Genomic DNA, 21902 nt, shown 5'->3' with positions numbered 1-21902 from the left:
GAAGCACTGGCCTGGAAAATCAAGAGGGTTGTGTTCCAGTCTTGGTTTAGTTCCCAGTTAGTCACTCTAAGCAAGACAACTTCTCAAGGCCTTCATTTTCTCATTAAAAACAAACAGGCTGGACTCAGTATTCTCTAAGGTTCTTTCCAGCGCTGTGATTCTATGGCGCCTTTTGGGTTCATTTCAGAAGACATAACACTTGTTTACATTAAATCACTTCTGATACATTTATTATCAGAAACTGTCCATACATGAAGTCTGAATTATTAAAATGTTTTACTTTTACTTTCTTACATATTTTTCAAGTCCGAAACAGTAATTCAAAACTCAACTATCGCGTTCTAATTTTTTAGTCAAAATAAGATGACCAGAATCATAAAACTTAGCATTCACAACATTAACCCTAGAAAAAATATGCATAATTAATAGAACATTAAAGCCAAAAGAATATCTGACAGAGCGAGAGAGAAATTAAGACTTCTTATGAAGTATGTTTCATTGACAATTACTCCATAACAACTGTGCACTCAGAATTTGTGGACATAACCTTACAAGCAGGGGAAAAGTCCAGCCCAAATGTCAAAACACAGAGCCAAATGAATCTGAATTTCCTAAAGAGACATTTTGAGGAAGAATGAATTCTTTCTTCTCCATTTCCCCATCCCTCTGTCCCAAAGAGGAGAATTTAAAATTATGTACTCTTTTGGCAATATTTTACAGAAAATAAATGCCGAGATAGAAGGACAATATTTAACTTAGTATTTCCTCTTCAATTCGTTTTTTATAGCAGACATGTTAATTTCATTTTGAACATGGTATGCCAAATAACCTGAACTTCCAGGAATGAAGTCATGTAGCTCCCCAAGAAATTTCTTCATGGCATCAATTGATATATAACCTACAGAATAAAATATATATATAGGAAATTCTATCATATTATCTGCTTTTCAATGTCTTTGATTTATTAGATAAGATTCCCAAAGAATGTTTTTAGAAAAGAAGTAAAAAGAAGAAATACCAGTGAGAAGATTCTCCGTGAAACTTGATAATTATCAGGGAACACTTTCCTCCCCCCTTCACCACTATCCCCCCAGGCTTCTACCTCCTTTTAAAACACAGATTCTTGATTTGCCACTTTGACTACAGAGAGTGTGATGTACAGGTTAGGGATGGAACATAAAAGTACCTAGACCAAAATAACTGGGACATGTGTCTGGCTTAGAATGTAATCACTTAGAATTACCTATCCAACTAGCTACTCACAGCACAAACAGCTAGCTCATCTTCCCTAGTAGAGCAAGCGACACTTTCCTGCACTGCTAACACTGAGATAACAGTCTTTATTAAAAAATTAATAGGAAAATTGTTATCACTGCTTGGTCAACAAAGGTTACAGGTGTGAGGAATTCTGATGTCATTAATAATCTGAAATAGATATGAGAATCAAAAAGAAAACCTAGAATGGGGAGAGCTTAAGGACTCAATGACTTTAAGCAATATTTCCTTGATAGCAGCTGTTCATCTGAGTGATAATGTTTCATGTGTAATATATGTTTGTGGTTTATACTAAAGTTGAAACCTGGTTTAAAAGTAGATACTGTATGAAAAAAATTCTGGTAGAGCTCAGGGATGACTGAATTTAGACCACGACCATTATCACCAGGTTATCTATACAGTTTGATTGTTTATAATAATAGATAATAAATTCACAGTTAATAAATTAACTATGAAGCCAATCATATAAAATAGACTCGTATCTTTAAAGATATTTCAATCATAGCCATTTACTTCAGAAAATCTTTTAAAGCACAATTACTATACTCCATATTGTTCATGGTCTTTGCCTAACAGCTAGATTTCTATGTAAAATAAACTAGCACATAAAAATATTAATGTTTAATTAATTGCACATATACACTGTGTGAAGTTTCTAAAGATATATATGAGGATACAAAAATTTAAAATAATTACCATATTAATAAAAATATTCCTGTAAGTTAAAGAAGGATAGGACATTTATGCATAAAAATGGATTATTGTAGCAGTTTTGGAGTAGTTAGGACTTTAGGCTGAAGTTCACATACACCCAATTTAAACTAGCTTAAACAAAAGAGGAGTTTACTGGAAGGACATTGCCATATCAGTCAAACTATGAGGAAGGCAAACATATTGCTGGGAGTTGGAAATAACAAACATATTGCTGGGAGTCAGAAATAACTAGCACCAGCTCTCATGGCCATGTCACTAACCTCCAGTTTTTTCCTCTGCATGTTAGTTTCATTTTCCTCTCTTGACACAAGCTGGCTTTCCGTACATGGTAGAAAACATGCCCGCTGATAGCTCTTAAGTTTTATATCTTAGAGCTATGGTCACTTGAATAAGAATGACATGACTTGTTGCATTCCATGTCTAGAAATCCAGACAAAGAACTGTGATTGGCCCAGCTCAGATCAGGCATTCACTCCCAAACCAACTGTTGCGGGTAGGAGCAAGCTCATGTTTTAGAAAATGTAACCCAAATGAATTGGGAAGAAGAAAAGAGAGTTCTTAGGAAACGCATTCTTGGTGGACAATTCCATATGAGTCTGTGGTAGCCAGCCCCCCCCCAGATGGCCCTGAATGATCCCTATCTCCTGGTATTTACGAATTTGTGTAGTCTCCTCCTACTTTGTACTTGGGTTGGTCTATATGACCAGCAGCACTTGGCAGAAGTAATGATATGTCACTTCTGAGAATAGGATATAAAAAAGACATGGCTTCTGTCTGTCTTGGGCACACTCTTTCTCCCACTTGCATTTCACACTCTGAGGAAAGAAAGCTACCATGTTGTGAACAGCCCTATGGAAAAGTCCACTTGGTGAGGAGTCTAAGCCTTTTGCCAAAACCCAGCAAAAATCCAAGGCCTGCCAACAACCACATGCATGAGCTTTGAAATGGATTTTCCAGTCCCAGCTGTCCCTTGAAATAACTGCAGCCTGGCAAACAACGTGACTGCAACCTTATTAGAGATTATGAGACAGAAGTATCCAACTAAGATGCTCTAGGATTCCTGGCCCTCAGAAACTATGTAATAGTAAGTGTCCATTGTTTTAAACTGCTAAGTTTTGGAGCAATTTGTTACACAGCAATAGATAATTAATACAGTATCTACTATAAGTTCCCAAACTTTTAATTATCAGAATTTTTGTTTAAAAATTTTTGCCTGCAAGATAGTTATCATTATTAGTAATTTTTTTCCTTTTATTAATCACACATGTAGCTGTTAATCAGAACTTTTTATCATGGGTAATAACCAGTGATATCAGACCTAGAGGATTTAATTCCAGTCAAAAACAAAAAACAGACCAAAAAAAAAATCCGTTGATATTTTATGGGACATTGGTAATGCCTGTATATATTTTTGGTTGTCACAACTTAGGGGTCACGGGGGTGGGGAAAGGTTTCTGGATGGGATACTACTGGCATCTAGTGGGCACTGGCCAGGGTTGCCCTCTCCAACAAAGAATACCTGTCCTAAAATGCTGGCAGTTCCAGGACTGAGAAACCCTGTTCTACAGTATAGTCCAACTTGTACTTTCTAAAACCAAATATCTAATTAGTTTTATTTTAAGAGATTTAACATTCACTGAGTTGAACTCAACCCATTGTGAGGAAGAGACAGTCAAGGTATAGTCACAAAAATTGATACCACTGCCTAAATTAGAACTCTCATTCACTACATTTTCAATTAACACAAGATGATTTTCCCAACAAGAAGTTATTTCTTCCTGTACAAGCAGATGGGCATGACAAAAAAGGAAGGACTGTCACTTTACCTCAAAATTAAAGACAAATGAATTATCTTTTTTTTTTTTTTTTGGCCATACCATGCAGGATCTTAGTTCTCCAACCAGGGATCAAACCCATGCCCCCTGAAATGGAAGCATGGAGTCTTAAGGGGCATGGAGTCTTAACCACTGGACCACCAGAGAAGTCCCTGAATTATCTTTTAAAAAATGAAGCTTTCTTCCAAGAAAGTGTTATTTTAAAATTTAATTTAGAAATATAAAGAAGGAAGATAATTATTCAATTGCACAAATTAAAAAAATCAAAAATTTTACTTCTACTGATAAAATCAATACCAGCTTACCACAGGTTAAAATTATACTTTAAAGATTCTACTAATGATTATTTTTACAGTTCTTTTTTAGTTTGCTTTTATATAACACTGTCATGTCTTTTTGAACAGTCAGATGGCAATGAAACATAGAGCAACATTGTTACTTGTCCAAAACTAAGCATTTGTCTTTATTGTGTGGCTGATTTTAATATTTATCATTGATCTTTATAATATGTTATCAAACACTTGGTAAGTCCAAATGAACAAAAGATATTTAGTACCTGGTGATGGAGTTGCCTGAAGCAAAATCAATACCAGTACTATACCACAACCATGGTTTAAGGTACCTACATTTTATCTGAATATGTAGGTGTAAGGATAAATCTAGGCAGCAATCAGCTACTCCCAGTCTTAGTACTTAAGTACAGTTGACTCACCAGTAAGGTTGGGGTTAAGGGTGCCAACCCACCCTGTAGTCGAAAATCCACTTATAATATATAGCTAGCCCTGGGGATTCAAGGTTCCTCTTATCTGTAGTTCTACATCCACAAACTCAACCAACTGAGGATTATGTAGAACTGTAGCATTTATTATTGAAAAACATCCTCTTATAAGTGGACCCTCATAGTTCAAACCCATGTTGTCCAAAGGTCAACTGTACTTCTACTTAGTTCATTGTCCTTTGGAGTCAACAATTGCTCCTAAGAGTTCCAAAACTGACTTTTCTACTATCACAATTGGATAGAAGTTTTCTTTGATGTCTCCAACACTCAGCCCAAAACTACACATTAAACGTTCTTTTTGAAGTGCTTTTCTGAAAGCTATTTTACATCACTCAAATGAACAGAAGAAAAAAAATAATAAAACAAATGTCTAGACAAATTGGTTAGAAGGAACAGTAATATGAGAGAAGACATTTAGGAATTTGTGAACTAGCTGCAAGAGGTAGTTTTGACACTGCTAAATAAAGAGAAAATGATAAATGTACAAATGATTTTATAATGAAATGTCAAAAAGCCTATACTGTTTAATTGCAGTGTCTTAAAAACAATTTTTTTAAAACCTCTATTTTTAAAATTATCAATGACCCTGCTGAATACAACCCAGATCAAATTATCCAAATATTATTTCCTTATCTCACCTCACGTAGCACTATCCAAATCCCAATGGTCACTTTTCAACTAGTTCCCTTGTTTGCACCCTCTCAATGTCAGCCTCAGTTAGCTGTCTTCTCTTTATGTTGGGCACTAGGAAACCCAAATATGGAGTCCATTGACACCTGGATGATCCATGAAAGGGCTTCTGGGCATAAGTGAGCCTCTTTAAATTACATGTAAATTTGTGTGTTATGTTTGTGTGTGTGTATGCTTAGGGAAAGGGACTTATGTTTCATCAGATTCTCAAAGGAAACTATAATTAGAATTGTCCATACAATTAATCTTCCAAATTGGGACACTTAAGAGTAAAGCAGAAACTAACACACCATTGTAAAGAAATTATACTCCGATAAAGATGTTAAAAAAATAAAAAAGAGTAAACGCTAATGCCAGGACAACACGCATAAACTGGGATTGTCTTATGTAAACAGGGGTGTGTTTTCACCTTACCCATAGACCAGGATTTTTTTTTAACATCTTTATTGGAGTATAATTGCTTTACAATGGCGTGTTAGTTTCTGCTTCATGACAAATTGAATCAGCTATACATATACATATATCCCCATATCTCCTCCCTCTTGCGTCTCCCTCCCACCTTCCCTATCCCACCTCTCTTGGTGGCCACAAAGCACCAAGCTGATCTCCCTATGCTATGTGGCTGCTTTCCAGTAGCTATCTATTTTACATTTGGTAGTGTATATATGTCCATGCCACTCTCTTACTTCGTCTCAGCTTACCCTTCCCCCTCCCCGTGTCCTCAAGTCTATTCTCTACGTCTAGGGGCAGGACAGACCAGCATTTTAACACAGAAAATATGGAGCCTGTCTTTGGATTAGTTCTGCAGATTAATTTATTTAACGTGCGAATGATGTCTTCTATTAGCATGTATAATAGAGGGGGCTCTACTTTGTACAAAATATTCCCTTGTTTCTTCCCTACTTGGGTTGACTCTAAATTTTATTTTAAATTACCTGTTACCATGTTGTTCACTGGATAATTCTGAAGAGGGAAGTACATCTGCTTTTCTACAACTGGAGTCCTTATAAAATGCTTTTCTGTGCTATAAAATATAGAAACACATAGAAAGTCATGTTTATATTTTTTTGGACTTGTTTTACAAATGAGAAATGATTCCAGGCAATATATATAGCAATCTAATTGCTCTGTGATCAGACTTCAGTCTTACTGGGTGAAAACATGAACTACGAACTTCTTTGTGCTTCTAAGTAATACAAGGGCCCATACAGATATTTTTGGCTTTCTGGGCTGCTTCATAAAACAAATATTTACTGAGTAAATACAGATGTGGGTCTTTTTCTCAATATTTTTGAAAGTATAATAATGCAATAATACTTTATAATTAGATAAAAAACAGATATACATATGTAATCTCAAATATGTTAAAAGAAAAGGCTCCATTTTAAATAATCACAGCATTTATTATTATTCAGTGTTCAAATAATTGGAACTCTATTAATTCGTATTTCCACAGTTTAAAATAAATAAAAAATGATGTCTGGGAAAATCATGAGGTATACTAAGTGACTTCTGAGTTAAAAAGAAGAAAAGTTAAATTATTCTGAGTGTGGTTGTATAGTATATAATTAATTATATTCTAATTTTTAAAGAGCTAAGCAGTTTTCAACTAAAATATCCTATTTTCTAACTGCCAAATAACAATTTACTATATTTAGACTACATATAATCCATAGGTAATACAATTGTATGAAAATAAAAACCTTAATAAAAAATTGGAGTCATCCTTATTTTCCTAAAAATTCTAAAATTACACTGAGTGATAACAAAGGTTTTACTTTCAATTTGTTTAAAAGTTAGAGTTCATCTAAACTCTTCTAAAAGAAACCATAGCTCAGTTAGGATGAGATCCTACAAATAAAGCAAAACAATATTCCCAGAAAACTCAGGGACTAAACAAGGATACCCATTATCATTGCTATTATTTGTCATGGCTCTAAAATTTCTGGCCAAGCAAAAAGAGATGAGGGAGGGGAGAGAAAGAAATGGAAGAGATACCTAGTGAAATGGAAGAGTTATATAGTGAAACGGAAGAAGAAATAGTTTCATTATTAACAAATGATATAAACGTGTACCCTGAAAAGCCAAGAGAATCAACTGAAATACTTTTAGAATCGTAAAGATTCCAAGTGGGTAAATATAAGACAAATACCCTCAAATAAATGACTTTTCTATGTCAGCAATAACTAATGAAGGAAGAAATGATCCAATCCACAATAGCAACAAAATTCATAAAAATCTAGGAATAACATAATAAGCAGTTTCTGATTCTATCTGTAGAAAAATCAGGAAACTTTACTAAGATATAGAAAAGAAAAATAAAGAAAAACAAAAAAGCATTGTCTTGGATAGGAATACTGAAAATTATAAAGACATCAATTCTTCTCAACCTTTAATATAATTCTCAATAAAATCCCAAAGGGATTTTAGTGTTTAAGAAAAAAATAATTCTAAAATTCACATGAACAATCACATGTTAGAAGATCTAATAGGAGGCAAGAACAAATTTACAATAGAATGAAAAAAAAACCTAGGAATAATCTTAAAAGAAGTATAAGATTTATATGAAGGAAATATGAAAGTGTTTTTTAAGGGCCACAAGAGAAAACTTGAACAAGTAAGGAAAAAAATACCATTTTCTCAGATAGGAAGATTCAGCATCAAAGTCTCCCTAAATTAATCTATATTTTTTTGTAATGTCACTAAAAATAACAACAGAAGTTTTTGTTTTAATATGAACAAGCTGGTTCCAAAACTCAGATGGAAAAGTAAACCAGGAAGAATAGTTAACTAAGAAAATTTGGAAAAGAGTAAGGAGGAGGAACTAGCTCTAGATATTAAATCATATTATAAACAACTGAAACAGAATGGCACTGTTGCATGACAAATTAATGGAATCGAATATAAAGTCCAGAAATAGACCCAGATACTTATGTGGATTTAACCTAGGAAAAAGGTGGCATTTCAGTAGAGTGGGGAAAAAGATGAATTATTCAATCAATAGCCAAGAGTAGGTAACTATCTGAAAAAAAAAAGAAGGTAGATCGCCACCTCATATCTTACACCAAGATATATTCCAAACGTATCAAAGATTTGAATTTAAAAATAAAGAAATCACTAAGAAGAAACCATAGCAAAATAATAGTAATCTTAGAGAAGACTTTCCTAATTATGACATAAAACTCAAAAAGCCATTAAAGAAAATATTCATAAGAATGAATACATATAGTAAAAAATTTCTGAATGCAAAACCCAACATTTTTAAAGTCAAAAGACAAACATAAGCTAATAACTGTAATTTATTTCACAAAAAATTAATTCTCCTAAACGTAAAGGGTTCTTGCAAAAAAATAAAAGTCAATAGAAAAACGTGCAAAGGATATGAACAAACAGTTCACAGAATAGGAACTATAAATGGTTCTTAAACATATGAAAAGACATTCAACCTCACTCATAATGGCAATTCAGACAAAAAACTAGAGTAAGATACCACTTTATATCTATCAGATTAGGAAAGACCAAAACATATGTTAGCACACTGTGTTGGAGAAAGTATAGAAGAAAGAATGGTGACTAACCATCCCAGTTTACCCTAGATTGAGGGGTTTCTCAGGACATGGGCTTTTCAGTGCTAAAACCAGGACAGTCCCAAGCAAACCTGGATGGCTGGTTACCCTAGCCTGGAAAAGGTACTTAAATACACAAACAATAAGAATGTAAACTGGTTTAACCTCTATGGAGGGCAATTTGACAATGATTGTATCAAGGATACAAAATGTATATGCCTTTTGACCTAGCAATTCCCCTTCTAAGAATTACCCTAAAGACACTCGCACCCATGCAAAATGACATTACATGATCAATCACTGAAGCACTGTTTTTAACAGCAACTTAGAAATTACCTGAAAGTCCAGTAAAATAGGAGACTAGTTAAATAAATTATGGTAAATCCATACAATAAAATAGTACACAGCACAAAAATGAAAAAGCTCTTTATGTAGTAATATGGAATGATCTCCAAGGTAAATTATTAAGAGAAAAAAGGCAAGGTGCTGAACAATGTTTATAGAATTACTATTATTTGTGAAGTAGTATATGCATATATAAGAAACTGATAACATTGGGGTTGCCTCTGAGAGGGAAACTGGCTATCTAGGAGCCAGTATATTTCATAGTTCCCCTTTTGTGTATCTTGGATTTTGAACCATATGAATATATTTCCTAAAAAATAATTAAAATTTGAAAGTAGAAAAATAATAAGTAGGCATGAAGAACTAAGGAAGAAATTTTTAAAAGGAGAGTATCACACTGGTCAGAATGGCCATCATCAAAAAATCTACAAACAATAAATGCTGGAGAGGGTGTGGAGAAAAGGGGACCCTCTTGCACTGTTGGTGGGAATGTAAATTGATACAGCCACTATGGAGAACAGTATGGAGGTTCCTCAAAAAACTAAAAATAGAACTACCATACGACCCAGCAATCCCACTACTGGGCATATACCCTGAGAAAACCATAATTCAAAAAGAGTCATGTACCACAATGTTCATTGCAGCTCTATTTACAATGGCCAGGACATGGAAGCAACCTAAGTGTCCACCAACAGATGAATGGATGAAGAAGATGTGGCACATATATACAATGGAACATTACTCAGCCATAAAAAGAAACGAAGTTATCTGTAGTGAGGTGGACAGACCTAGAGTCTGTCATACAGAGTGAAGTCAGAAAGAGAAAAACAAATACCATGTGCTAACACATATATATGGAATCTAAAAAAAAAAAAAAAGGTCATGAAGAACCTAGGGGCAAGATGGGAATAAAGACGCAGACCTACTAGAGGATGGACTTGAGGACATGGGGAGGGGGAAGGGTAAGCTGGGACAAAGTGAGAGAGTGGCATGGACATATATACACTACCAAATGTAAAACAGCTAGCTAGTGAGAAGCAGCCGCATAGCACAGGGAGATCAGCTCGGTGCTTTGTGACCACCTAGAGGGGTGGGATAGGGAGGGTGGGAGGGAGGGAGATGCAAGAGGGAAGAGATATGGGGATATATGTATATGTATAATTGATTTACTTTGTTATAAAGCAGAAACTAACACACCATTGTAAAGCAATTATACTCCAATAAAGATGTTAAAAAAAATTCCCTGTGCTATACAGTAGGTCCTTGTTGACGATCTGTTTTATATAGAGTAGAGTGTGTATGTTAATCCCATGCTCCTAATTTATCCCTCCCCCCACCTTTCCCCTTTGGTAACCATAAGTTTGCTTTCTATGTCTGTGGGTCTGTTTATGTTTTGCATATAAGTTCATTTGTATCATTTTTTTAGATTCCACATATAAACAGTATCATTTGAAATAAATAAATAAATAAAAATAAGAGGAGAGTAATGAGTTTGGTACTTACTTGCCTTGTCAGGTATTAAAATACATAAAGTTATATAACTTAAAAGAATATTATGTTTATATCAAAATAGATCCATAGATTAACGGAATAAAACAAATAGTCTAAAAACAGATCTCCAGACATTAAACACAACATATGAGAATGGAAATCACATCAGTTGGAGATAGATTTATTCTTAAAAAACTGGTGGAAAATTCTTATTTGTAAGACAAAAATAAACTTCGATCTTCACCTATTACCATACATCAAAATAACTATCTGCAGAATTAAAAACCAATTTGATACCTGAATGGGAAAGGACTTTTCTGAACATAAAAGCGATAGAAGAAACAATAAAGGAAAAGTGATTAGTTTAACAATGTAAAAACTCAAAGCTTATATCTCTAAAAAATATAAGCCAGAGAACAATCTGAGGAAATAATGTGACAAACTGGCAAAAGGATAATATAGCTAAAAATGTCAGACAAGTTGATAAGAAAAGCAATAAGACTCCCAATAGAAAATGGAGAAAGGATAAAAACAAGTCACAGAAAAGAAAATGTAAAATGCTAATAAATTCAAAAAGATGCAAACCTACTAGTAATCAAAGAAAAATGCAAATTAAAACAAGACGCTGGGCTTCCCTGGTGGCACAGTGGTTGAGAGTCCGCCTGCCGATGCAGGGGACACGGGTTCGTGCCCTGGTCCGGGAAGATCCCACATGCCGCAGAGCGGCTGGGCCCGTGAGCCATGGTTGCTGAGCCTGCGCATCCGGAGCTTGTGCTCCACAACGGGAGAGGCCACAGCAGTGAGAGGCCCGCGTACTGCAAAAAAATCCCACAAAAAACAAGATGCTATTTTTCATCTATTAAATTAGCACAAGCCTTCTTATTAATACTCAATATACTGATGAGGATGTGGTGAGACCAACACTGGTGGCAGTTTTAAATTTGTACTTTTGAGGGAAGCAACTGACAATAGGCATCATGGCCTTTAAAAACACTCATACCTCATTAATACCGTAAATTCCACATCTGAGAATTTACATTAAGAAAATTATCAAGGGAATTCCCTGGTGGTCGAGTGGTTAGGACTCTGTGCTTTCACTGCCAAGGGCCCGGGTTCTATCCCTGGTTGGGGAATAAAGATCCCACAAGCTACATGCCACGGCCAAAAGAAAAAAAAAAATCTAAAAAGTAGAGAAAGATTTATTTTTAAAAAGATGTTCATGAAGGTGCCACAAGAGTAACAAATTGTAATTTTTAAAAAAAAATTAAAGGAAGGTGGTTAAACAGACAATAAGATTAAATGCCATATACAGCCATTACAAGTCATAATATTAAATAAGGTTTTTCAGAATGGGGAACTGCCCATAGAATATTAAATGGAAAATCAAGAGACAGACTATATCTGCAGTCTGACCTCAACTCTGCTTAATGTGTATGTCTATATAAAGCTAGCAAGAAATGTACTAATGTTGATGGTGGTTATCTGAGTGGTGGGTTTGCTTATAATTTAAATTTTCTTTATTCTTTTCTTTTTTAGTAGTTTTTCTTTTTTTAGCATTTTCCATCTTGACAAATTACATGCTTTATATTTATAATAAAATAATTAAGAACAAGAAAAATAAGCAAAAATTCATGCCATTTTCAGAAGATCTGGGAACTTACTGGGAAAGGAAAACAGCATAGTGATTAAGAGTTTGGACTCTGGATCAGCTAGAGTCGGTGTCAAATTATGTTCACTACTTAAATAATATTGGGTGAATTATTTAGCTCTCTGAACCTGTTTCCTCAATTGTGAAATGAGGCTAATGCTATTTAACTATCTTATAAGGTTGTGAGCATCAAATGAAATACTGTGAACTGCTTAGCTCACAAATGTCTTGTATTTGGCAAGTGTTCAAAAACTAGCTCACCACTTAGTGTTCACTATCACTAGTAGCATGCCAAAAAAATAAACTTCGAGTAGGGACAAAGTGTATTTTATCTATGTTTGCACTGCACCCTCTGGTGGTTCTACAAAGAAAAAGGCTCTAACTAGACACCTACTTTGTCTATTTTTGTTGTTGTTATTGGAAAATACTGGACATATTTTCCCCAGATTTGTAAGCCCTCTTTGTATATTAAGGAAAATAGCCTTTGTCAAATACTTTTTCAAGTGTATATTTTTCTTTTGTCTTGGTTTATGGTATTTTTATTTCCATGTGCAAGTTTAAAATATTTTTGGTAGTCATATTATCAATCTTTTCCTTATGCTTCTGCATTTTGCAGGACAACCATTTCTTTTTTCTTTTTTTTTTAATTCTTTTTTTTTTAAATTTATTTGCTTGTGCCGGGTCTTAGTTGCGGCACTCGGGATCTTTAGTTGTGGCATGTGGGATATTTTAGTTGCAGCATTCAGGCTCTTAGTTGCAGAATGCAGGATCTAGTTCCCTGACCAGGGATCAAACATGGGCCCCATGCATTGGGAGTGGAGTCTTAACCCCTGGACCTACAGGAAAGTCCCAGGACAACCATTTCTTGAAAAAAAAAAAAAACATATATATCTGATGTCTTTCCAAGTCAAGTGAATCACTGGGAGTTACTTTACTTTTTAATTTCTATTTCCCATTCTTCTATTACAAGGTCACTTAGGATAACCATTTTCTTCTACTTCTATTTCATTTTTCTTCCTCTCCTTACCAGCTTCTTATCTCAGAAACCATAACAAGTTCAAAGGAGTGCTATACATAGAGATCCCAAAGACCTAGAATATGGATACTCAAACCCAAGCGGTGGATTATCTAGAAGTCATAGGACCATGAAGCAATAGTTTACTAAACTTAAAATAATTAAATATAAAACTTTGTGTTAAATCAGATAATAACTTATTTCAAATTAAAGAAAACAGGAGGTACAAAAGGTATAAAAAATTATGGGAAAAAACTTAAAATTAAAAAAACTATATAAATTAAACTCATTAATTCTTATATTGAAGAAAGATCATTTTTATTTCAGCAGCTAAATACCAGACTTTCATATAGTTAATGCTCCCTATGAACATATGAAAACCACTGAACTGGAAAATACGGAATTAGGACTAGATAATGAGTAAGTCTGAAACAAGGGGGCCTCTCAGAGATTGGACCTAACACGATGGCAAGTCCATGTCTGTTTGTCTTTTAAGATATAATTTTAATTTCTTAAACCAAAGTAGCCACTTTACGAACAATTTGGGAAGGAAAGGGGGAAATCACCCAGAACTCCCAATCCTAATAAAATTACTGCTAATATTTCTTTCTTTCTTATTATAATACATAGTTTAAAAATAATGTAACAGTGATCAAAATATACATAAAATTTTTGTTTATTTTCTGCAAGGATAGTCTAGCATAATAGTTAAATGCATGCATTCTGGAATTAGACTGACCCAGTTCAAATCCTGCTTCTTCCCATTTAGTAAAAGTTTGTATGACTTTGGGCAAATTACTTAATCTATATATACTTGATCTCTTTTTCTGTAAAATGGCAATGGTGATAATGATATCAATCTCATAAGACGACTGTGAAAATTAAATGAGATAAACACACAGTGTTCAAAGGTGTCTATACTTAATTGAATATCAGTGAGGTATACAAATTCAGTACCTTTTAGATAATTCTTTTTTGTGATCTGTTGCTAGTACACTGCTTTCCCTAAGGGACTTTATTTCATTTGGTGTTACTTCATCATGCTGAGGAGAGCAAAAGAAATCACATTTAAAAAAATCAGCACACCAATGATGCAATCAATAATTTTTTTAAAAAAGTAAAGAAAAAAATTGGCAATATATATCAAGAGTCACAAAAATATTTATACATTCAGGTCCATCCCATCTAGTTTGGTGGGAAAAACTCACAAAATTTTGTACACACACACATACACACACAGAATTATATTATATATTTTTAGAGATAGTAAAGAAAGAAGACCAAGATTTTTAAAATATCAGCTGTGTTTGTATTAAATAGTAAAACTGACTGATTTTATTCTCTTTTTGATTTTTTGAAATTTTCCCTAATGTGGTCATATTACTTTTTAGTTTAAAAAAATAAGGAAACCAAAAAAAGTATTATTAATTTAAACTTTCTTAAAATCCTTGACTTGAAAACTCCTAGGCTTCCTGTGAGCTACAAATCAAAAATATGAAGTAAGCTGAAAATTAAGTTTCCCCTTAAAAATTAAAGTGGAGTATTTAGCTATGAAGTTACAAAAGAACTAAATGTATATTAAGCTTTTCCAAAAGATTATGTGAAAGTGACTGACCTCAGATACTGGTACCTATCACATAATATGTTTACTTAATATGCCATTAGGAAATTTCTATATTTGGGTCACAAATCCACTCCAAACAATAATAATGTTCCCCAAATTACCTTCCAGGTTTACCCTTTATAAAAAATATTTATTTCTTTATTTGGCTGCATCAGGTCTTGGTTGCAGTGTGAAGGCTTGTCTGTAGCTTCTCTCTAGCTGTGGCACGTGGGCTCTAAAGCTTAGTTGCCCGTGGCATGTGGGATCTTAGTTACCTGACCAGGGACTGAACCCACATACCCTGTATTGGAAGGCGGATTCTTAACCACTGGACCACCAGGGAAGTCCCCAGATTTACCCTTATTATTGCCATTGAATGAAGTACCTTCTACTTACATATTCCATGGTTACATTATTATAATTGGATAATACTCAACATCAATCAATATTTGAAAGAACAAAATCCTTTATCGTATAATCATACAATTTCTAGAGTCAACAGTCAGTACAGGCATGTGCTACTAATTTTTTAGTAGAAAGAAACATTAGATTGGATTGGAGCTGAGAAAATCTGGTTCCACTTTGCTAACATCTGGTTATGTGAACTAAGTCAGGTCTTTACCTTCTTACCTCAGTTTTCTCATTTCTAAAACAGAATGATTAAATTAACGAACTTTAAGGGCCTTTCGGTATACTCAATAATTATTATCAAATAATAACTATTCTACCACCACTCATGTCCCTGGAAACACTCTGACAAGTCAAGGATTAGATATTTGATCCTTAGTACAACATAGCCAACGATACTAAAAGAGCTATTATTTTCAGATGATGACGCTTTGGGAAGAAATAACAAGTTAATGAAAGGAATACAAAATGCATAAATTAATTGCTGGGCTTTAGACATAGAGATTTTCTCTCTTTTTATTTTGAAAAAATTCAAGCTTACTGAAAAGTTAAAGAATAATACAATAAGTACTATATACCTTTTGCCCAGATTCACAAAGTGTTAACATTTTTGCCACCCTGCATGCCCTCTCTCTCTCATTTTTTATTTTTGCTGGACCATTTGAAAATATTTGCAGATATTATGACATTTCACTCAATCTTTAGCATGCATTTTCTAAAAAAACAACAACATTATTTTATCATTTTAATACCACTATCATAATTAAGAAAATTAACATTAACTCAATATCACCTAATATATACATTGCATATTTAAATTTTTCCGACTGTCCTCAAAATTTCTTTTTTACATTTTTTTAAATTAAAAAATCCACAATCCATTCAAGGTTCATACATCACATTTGGTTCTTATGTCTCAATCTAGAACAGTCTGCCCTGTTTTTTTTTGTTTTTTTATGACATTGTTTTAAAGAGTCTAAGCCAGTTAGTTGCTTTGTGACATGTTCCATAATCTGGAATTATCTGAGTATTTACTCATGATTAGATTCACAATTTTGAACAAGAACACTACAAGATAATATTGTGTACTTTTCTTTTTTTGGCACCATGAGGTGGGCGAGATCTTATTTCCCTGACCAGGATTCGAACCGGGGCCATGGCAGTGAAAGTGCCGAGTCTTAACCACTGGATCCCCAGAGAATTCCCTATATTGTGTACTTTTTATTATATCACATCGAGCTGAACATAACAAGAGGTTGTTCCAATATTGGTGATGCTAAATTTTATCAGTTGGTTATGGTGGCGTCTGCCAGGTCCCTCCATTGTAAAGGTACAAGCATTGCTTGCCTTTGTAATTAATAAGTAATCATCAATGAAGTGATCATTTTAGATCGTGATTTTAACACCCATTAATGACACTTGCCTAAACCAATTATTTTACTGGGGGTGGTACAGTGCGAATTTTCTATTCTATCATCCTTTCTTCGTTTATTACCTTTTATTCTGAAAGGAAATTTTCCCTTATCCCACCCTTTCCTTCCTTCCTTCCTTGCTTCCTTCCTTCTTCCTTTTCCACCTTTGTTCCTCCTTTCCTTCCTCTGTTCTTCCTTTTTTCTTTCTTTACGCTTTTGGAGTATCACTATGGAATCACGGATTTTTAAAAAAATTTAATGTATGGGCTTCCCTGGTGGTGCAGTGGTTAAGAATCCACCTGCCAATGCAGGGGACACGGGTTCAAGCCCTGGTCTGGAAGTATCCCACATGCCGCGGAGCAACTAAGCCTATGTGCCACAACTACTGAGTCTGCGCTCTAGAGCCTGGAAGCCACAACTACTGAGCCTGCGTGCCACAACTATTGAAGCCCGCGCGCCTAGAGCCCGTGCTCCGCAACAAGAAAAGCCACCGCAATGAGAAGCCCACCCACCACAACAAAGAGTAGCCCCCGCTCGCTGCAACTATAGAAAGCCCGTGAGCATCAACAAAGACCCAATGCAGCCAAAAATAAATAAATTTATATTTAAAAAAAATTAATGTATTATAATCCATTATTCTTTTTGATGCTCAAATTATCCCAAATTTGGCTTCGCATAAAGATTCTGAAATAAGTCACAAGCACAGGCAAATTTGAGGCAGGATGGCAAAAGCTAAAAAACTTTCAGTATTGCACACATTTATTAAGGGGTATTATTCATAACATTTAACAAATGGTACGACACAGGAATTAATCAAATAGCATCTACACTGGCGGTAAAGAACTGGTAAATACTGTGTACCTATTACTCCCTTAATATTACTGAGATTTCCAAGTTTTTTCAAATTTTCAAGTTTTTACATGAATAATTTTATTCATACAAAAAAATCTCAATTTTACTAAAGTACTAGTGTAAAAATAATGTCAAACTAGATATGTTCAATAAAAGCATGTCCTTTAAGTTCCTTACTCTGGGTCATTGGTGCTAACATATCACAAGTAAGCATTTTTAAGATTACATTGCTTTCAAAATTTTTTGAAACTGTAGATTCTAATCGAGCACCTTAATTTACTCTTACCTTTTCTATCAGAGAATGTTGGTCTTGTTCCCAAATAAAACTACCAATTTTTCTTCTTATTTCTGTAGTAAGAAAAACAAATCCAATACTGTTTTTTAAAAAGTAACTTTGTAGAATTTTCTGAATTTTGTTTAGGTTTCAAATTTCTAAGTCAGTATTATTCCACTTGCATCAAAAGTACCTAAGATGCTTGTTTAAAATGCAGATTCTTATTGAGCCAGATCATTGAGGAGAAGCTGGGGAATTGCATTTCTAACAAACTCTCCAGATGACTCCAGTGCATTATGAGAATCATTGTTGTAAACTTTCTTGGCTGTAATACATATCTTCATCTGATGTCAGTGTCTTTAGGCCAAGCATTATAAAGAAGACAACTGTCTAGTCAAAATAAAAGGCATAGGGCTTCCCTGGTGGCGCAGTGGTTGAGAGTCTGCCTGCCGATGCAGGGGACACGGGTTCATGCCCCGGTCCGGGAAGATCCCACATGCCGCGGAGTGGCTGGGCCCATTCCATGGCTGCTGAGCCTGCGCGTCCGGAGCCTGTGCTCCGCAACGGGAGAGGCCACAACAGTGAGAGGCCCGCGTACCGCAAAAAAATAAATAAATAAATAAAAGGCATAAAATTCCTGAATCTGTAGAGTGCTTCAAGAATTTACTTTGTTAAAAAAGAGGTTGGATGAACAACATGTCTAGTGGGCGTGGTAGTACAGGAATTCTACAATGCTCAGCATGTCAAAGGACTATGAAATTATCTTAAATCAATGATCTCAAAAGTTTCCACAGTAGCCCACTCAAGGACAAAAAGTTAACATTCCTCTAGACCTAAGCTGTCCAATATAGCAGCCACTAGACTAGATACATATTGAGATGTGTGGCTAGTCCAAAATGAGACATGCTGTAAGTTTAAAATAAACAATGGATTTCAAATCCAGTATCAAAAAAGAATGTAAAATTTATCAATAATTTTTATATTGATTATATATTGAAATGATAATATTTTAGATACATTAGGTTAAATAAAATATTTCTTAAAATTAACTTCATCTCTTATTAGTTTTAATGTGGGTATTAGAAAATTTTAAATTAGTGTGTGGCTTACACTTGTTTGCCTCTCACACTTCTACTAGACAATCCTGATCTAGGTGAATAATAATGCATACTTTTCATTTTTAAAAAGGATCATGTTTTCATTTAAAACAATTTTTTTAAAAAAATTGAATGCATTTTAATGTAAGATGCTAAACACAAAGACTTAATAGGAGTGATAATTTAAAATTAGATCAGATAGTCATTCCACAATATAAGTTCCCTGAAGGTGGGTATTCTTTGATTTGCAGTTTTTGAGTAAATCAATTCTCCTATCCAGTCATTAATTTATTTGCATAACCACTTAGAACAATTTATTTTTATAAATTATAACTAGGTCTCACCAGGACATCAACTATAGAAGGAACCCAATCTTTGGGGTTTCCAAAGCTCTTCTATAGAAACATTTTTCAAGTTTTTTTGTTTTTTTTTAAATACTCTGCTCACTGGGAATTTTTACTACTTTCAGTCTGTCTTTCTAGGGATGGACACATATACATCGAAAAACACATCAAGAATTGGACAATAATGCAAGACCTACAAAAATGGGATATTTAAAGTTAGTCCATAAAAGATAGGTAGGATTTGGACAGAACAGGATAAGAAAGGGGGTTCCAAGCAGGGAAAACTAAAAGGACCAATCTCAGAAGCAATTTATTCACTTGCCCTTTACTTGATAGGGTTGCTGAAATAATTAATGTGAAAGTACTTTCAATAATATAAAGAACAATATAAATATATGGGTTTATTATCACACTGAATCTTGAAATATCAGGAAAAACATCCAGAAAAATAATGGTGAGATTCAAAACTAGCAACGAACATTTATTATATACTCACAGGTCAGACTACTTAATATATTATCTGATTTTATCGTCAAAACAACTCGGGAGGTGACAAAATTAGTAAGTGTTGGATCCTAGCCAGTGAACACTGTGAGGACAAGATCTGTATCTTACTCACCACTGAATCCCCAGCACCTTGGCTGAAACGTGGCACACAATAAGAGCTCAATAAGAGCTCAGTGAACGTGTGAATGAATGATAAAGCGAGGATGCACACCCAAGGCAATCTGATCCAAAGTACATGCTTTTCTATTTATATTAAATGATACAAAACACAAAAATCTCTGAGAACAAAGATCAGTAAAGTTGGGTGACATAGCTGGATTTGGCAGTCTAACAGAGATTAGATGAAAGATCTTTGCTAACCTTTTTGAAGGCATTCAGGAGGAAGAATAAAATGACCTAAAGCCACCGAGTTTTTTATTTCAGCATTAGCTACTGCAGAGAGATAGCAGGCGTGAAAAACTGTAGCATTATCTTCTATGTAATCAAGACTCTGATATATTCTAGGAGAAAGAAAGGAAATATTTGAAATTATGCAATGAACAAGAATGTATTCAACATTTCAAAACAGAATAAATGAACAGAAAGAGAATTATTGGTAGGTAATCAGGAGACTGGGGGTGGGGGAGTGAAGGGGTGAGAAGGGGATCAGCCAGGACGGTGATCAGACGTCTGTTTTGTAAACATAATCGGACCGCAATGTGAAGGCGGATCACGGGTGGACAGATTGGAGGCACAGCAACCTCTCAGATAGACTACTGTGATTTGGGGGTAAGAGGTAATTTACGCTGTATACTAAGACAGTGGCAGGAAGAACAAAGAACATTTACAGGGGCACAATCCATGGTGTTTGGTCATGGATTAATTAATGGATTAATGGGGATAGGGGTTATTATTCAAAAGAAACCACCAAGGTTTTAAGTTTAAGAACACAGCAGCTGGTACAGGTATGAGAGGCAATCAGGAGATTTGGTTTAAACATGTTGAATATGAGGGTCCTTCAAGGCGCCACAGGGATGTGGGAGATTCAAATGGAAACACACCACTGGAACTCGGGAAAAGATCTGAGGACCAGGTAGGAAGCCATGCCATTGCGGCAGAAAAGAGAGGAGAAAGGTTAGCTATTCCCGCGCCTACTTCCTCCCCGCACATCTAGGATTGGACTGAAAACTTGCTCGTTTCCAGTATCTTCCTATTATCAATATTTATTAGTGGACTGCAACTTCTATCTCCAACTCCTGGCGCCTCATGACCCAAAAGGTACTGCCAGGTGGGCTTCAGGTACCTCAGCGTGTCTGGGTGTGAGGCATCGCAGCTGAACAAGAAATCGGCGGCCCTCGGGTCACTGACGGTCCCCCCTTCGGCCACTGTGGAGGCAAGAGCACAGGGTAAGCCCATCCTGCGGATGGGTACCTTGGCCCATCCTGCGGCCAAGGTACCAGAAGGAGGAGGGGGTGCTCCCCTCCCCACCTCACCCACCCGCTTCTGCCCAGCTTCCTACCCCAGAACTGCCTCAGGTTGCAGCTGACGCTGCGGCAGAACCAAGCCCGCTGCCCTTGAAACATGGCGCCGCCTCACACGCCTCACAAGCGAGGACGTGGGGGGGAGGGGGCCAGGAGCCGAGATCACTGATTGGTCGGACGTCTGAAGCCAGCTCCATGATTGGTTCTCAGAGTAATGGGCGGGGAAAGCCTGAGGCGCAACGGAGAAGGTTCCCGTAGCTGCCAGCCTGTGCGGACCAGCTCGTAGTATTGTGAGGAGGATCCTCAGCTTCCCCAGACTCGGTGGAGGACGCAGGTCAGTCGTGCTTGTGAAATTTAAACCCTAAGTATTAACAAAGTTGTTGTGCTGTGTTATTATTTTGAAGCAAAACTGATTTTATCACTTCATCTATAAATGTTTCAGCTGGAATCTCTAAAAGATGAAGACGTCTTAAAAAACAGTACCATTGGGGCTTCCCTGGTGGCGCAGTGGTTGAGAGTCCGTCTGCCAATGCAGGGGACACGTGTTCTGTGCCCCGGTCCGCGAAGATCCCACATGCCGCGGAGCGG

At 35.5% G+C, this 21902-nt stretch overlaps 1 protein-coding gene across 1 annotated transcript; it reads right to left on the bottom strand.

Moving 5' to 3' along the window:
* Window positions 1-755: 755 nt before the first annotated feature.
* On the bottom strand, window positions 756-21416 carry TERB2 (telomere repeat binding bouquet formation protein 2; the record flags this gene model as incomplete). The annotated part of the gene is made up of 7 exons (XM_082845334.1): window positions 756-898; window positions 6228-6316; window positions 14315-14400; window positions 17919-17980; window positions 20215-20354; window positions 21137-21218; window positions 21353-21416. 7 exons carry the CDS (start codon window positions 21414-21416, stop codon window positions 756-758), a joined length of 666 nt encoding a protein of 221 aa, XP_082701460.1.
* Window positions 21417-21902: the final 486 nt, after the last annotated feature.

The sequence above is a fragment of the Leucopleurus acutus genome (assembly GCF_964270905.1).
Source record: "Leucopleurus acutus genome assembly, chromosome: 1".
Taxonomy (NCBI): domain Eukaryota; kingdom Metazoa; phylum Chordata; class Mammalia; order Artiodactyla; family Delphinidae; genus Leucopleurus; species Leucopleurus acutus.
This window is presented reverse-complemented; position numbering and strand designations above follow the sequence as displayed.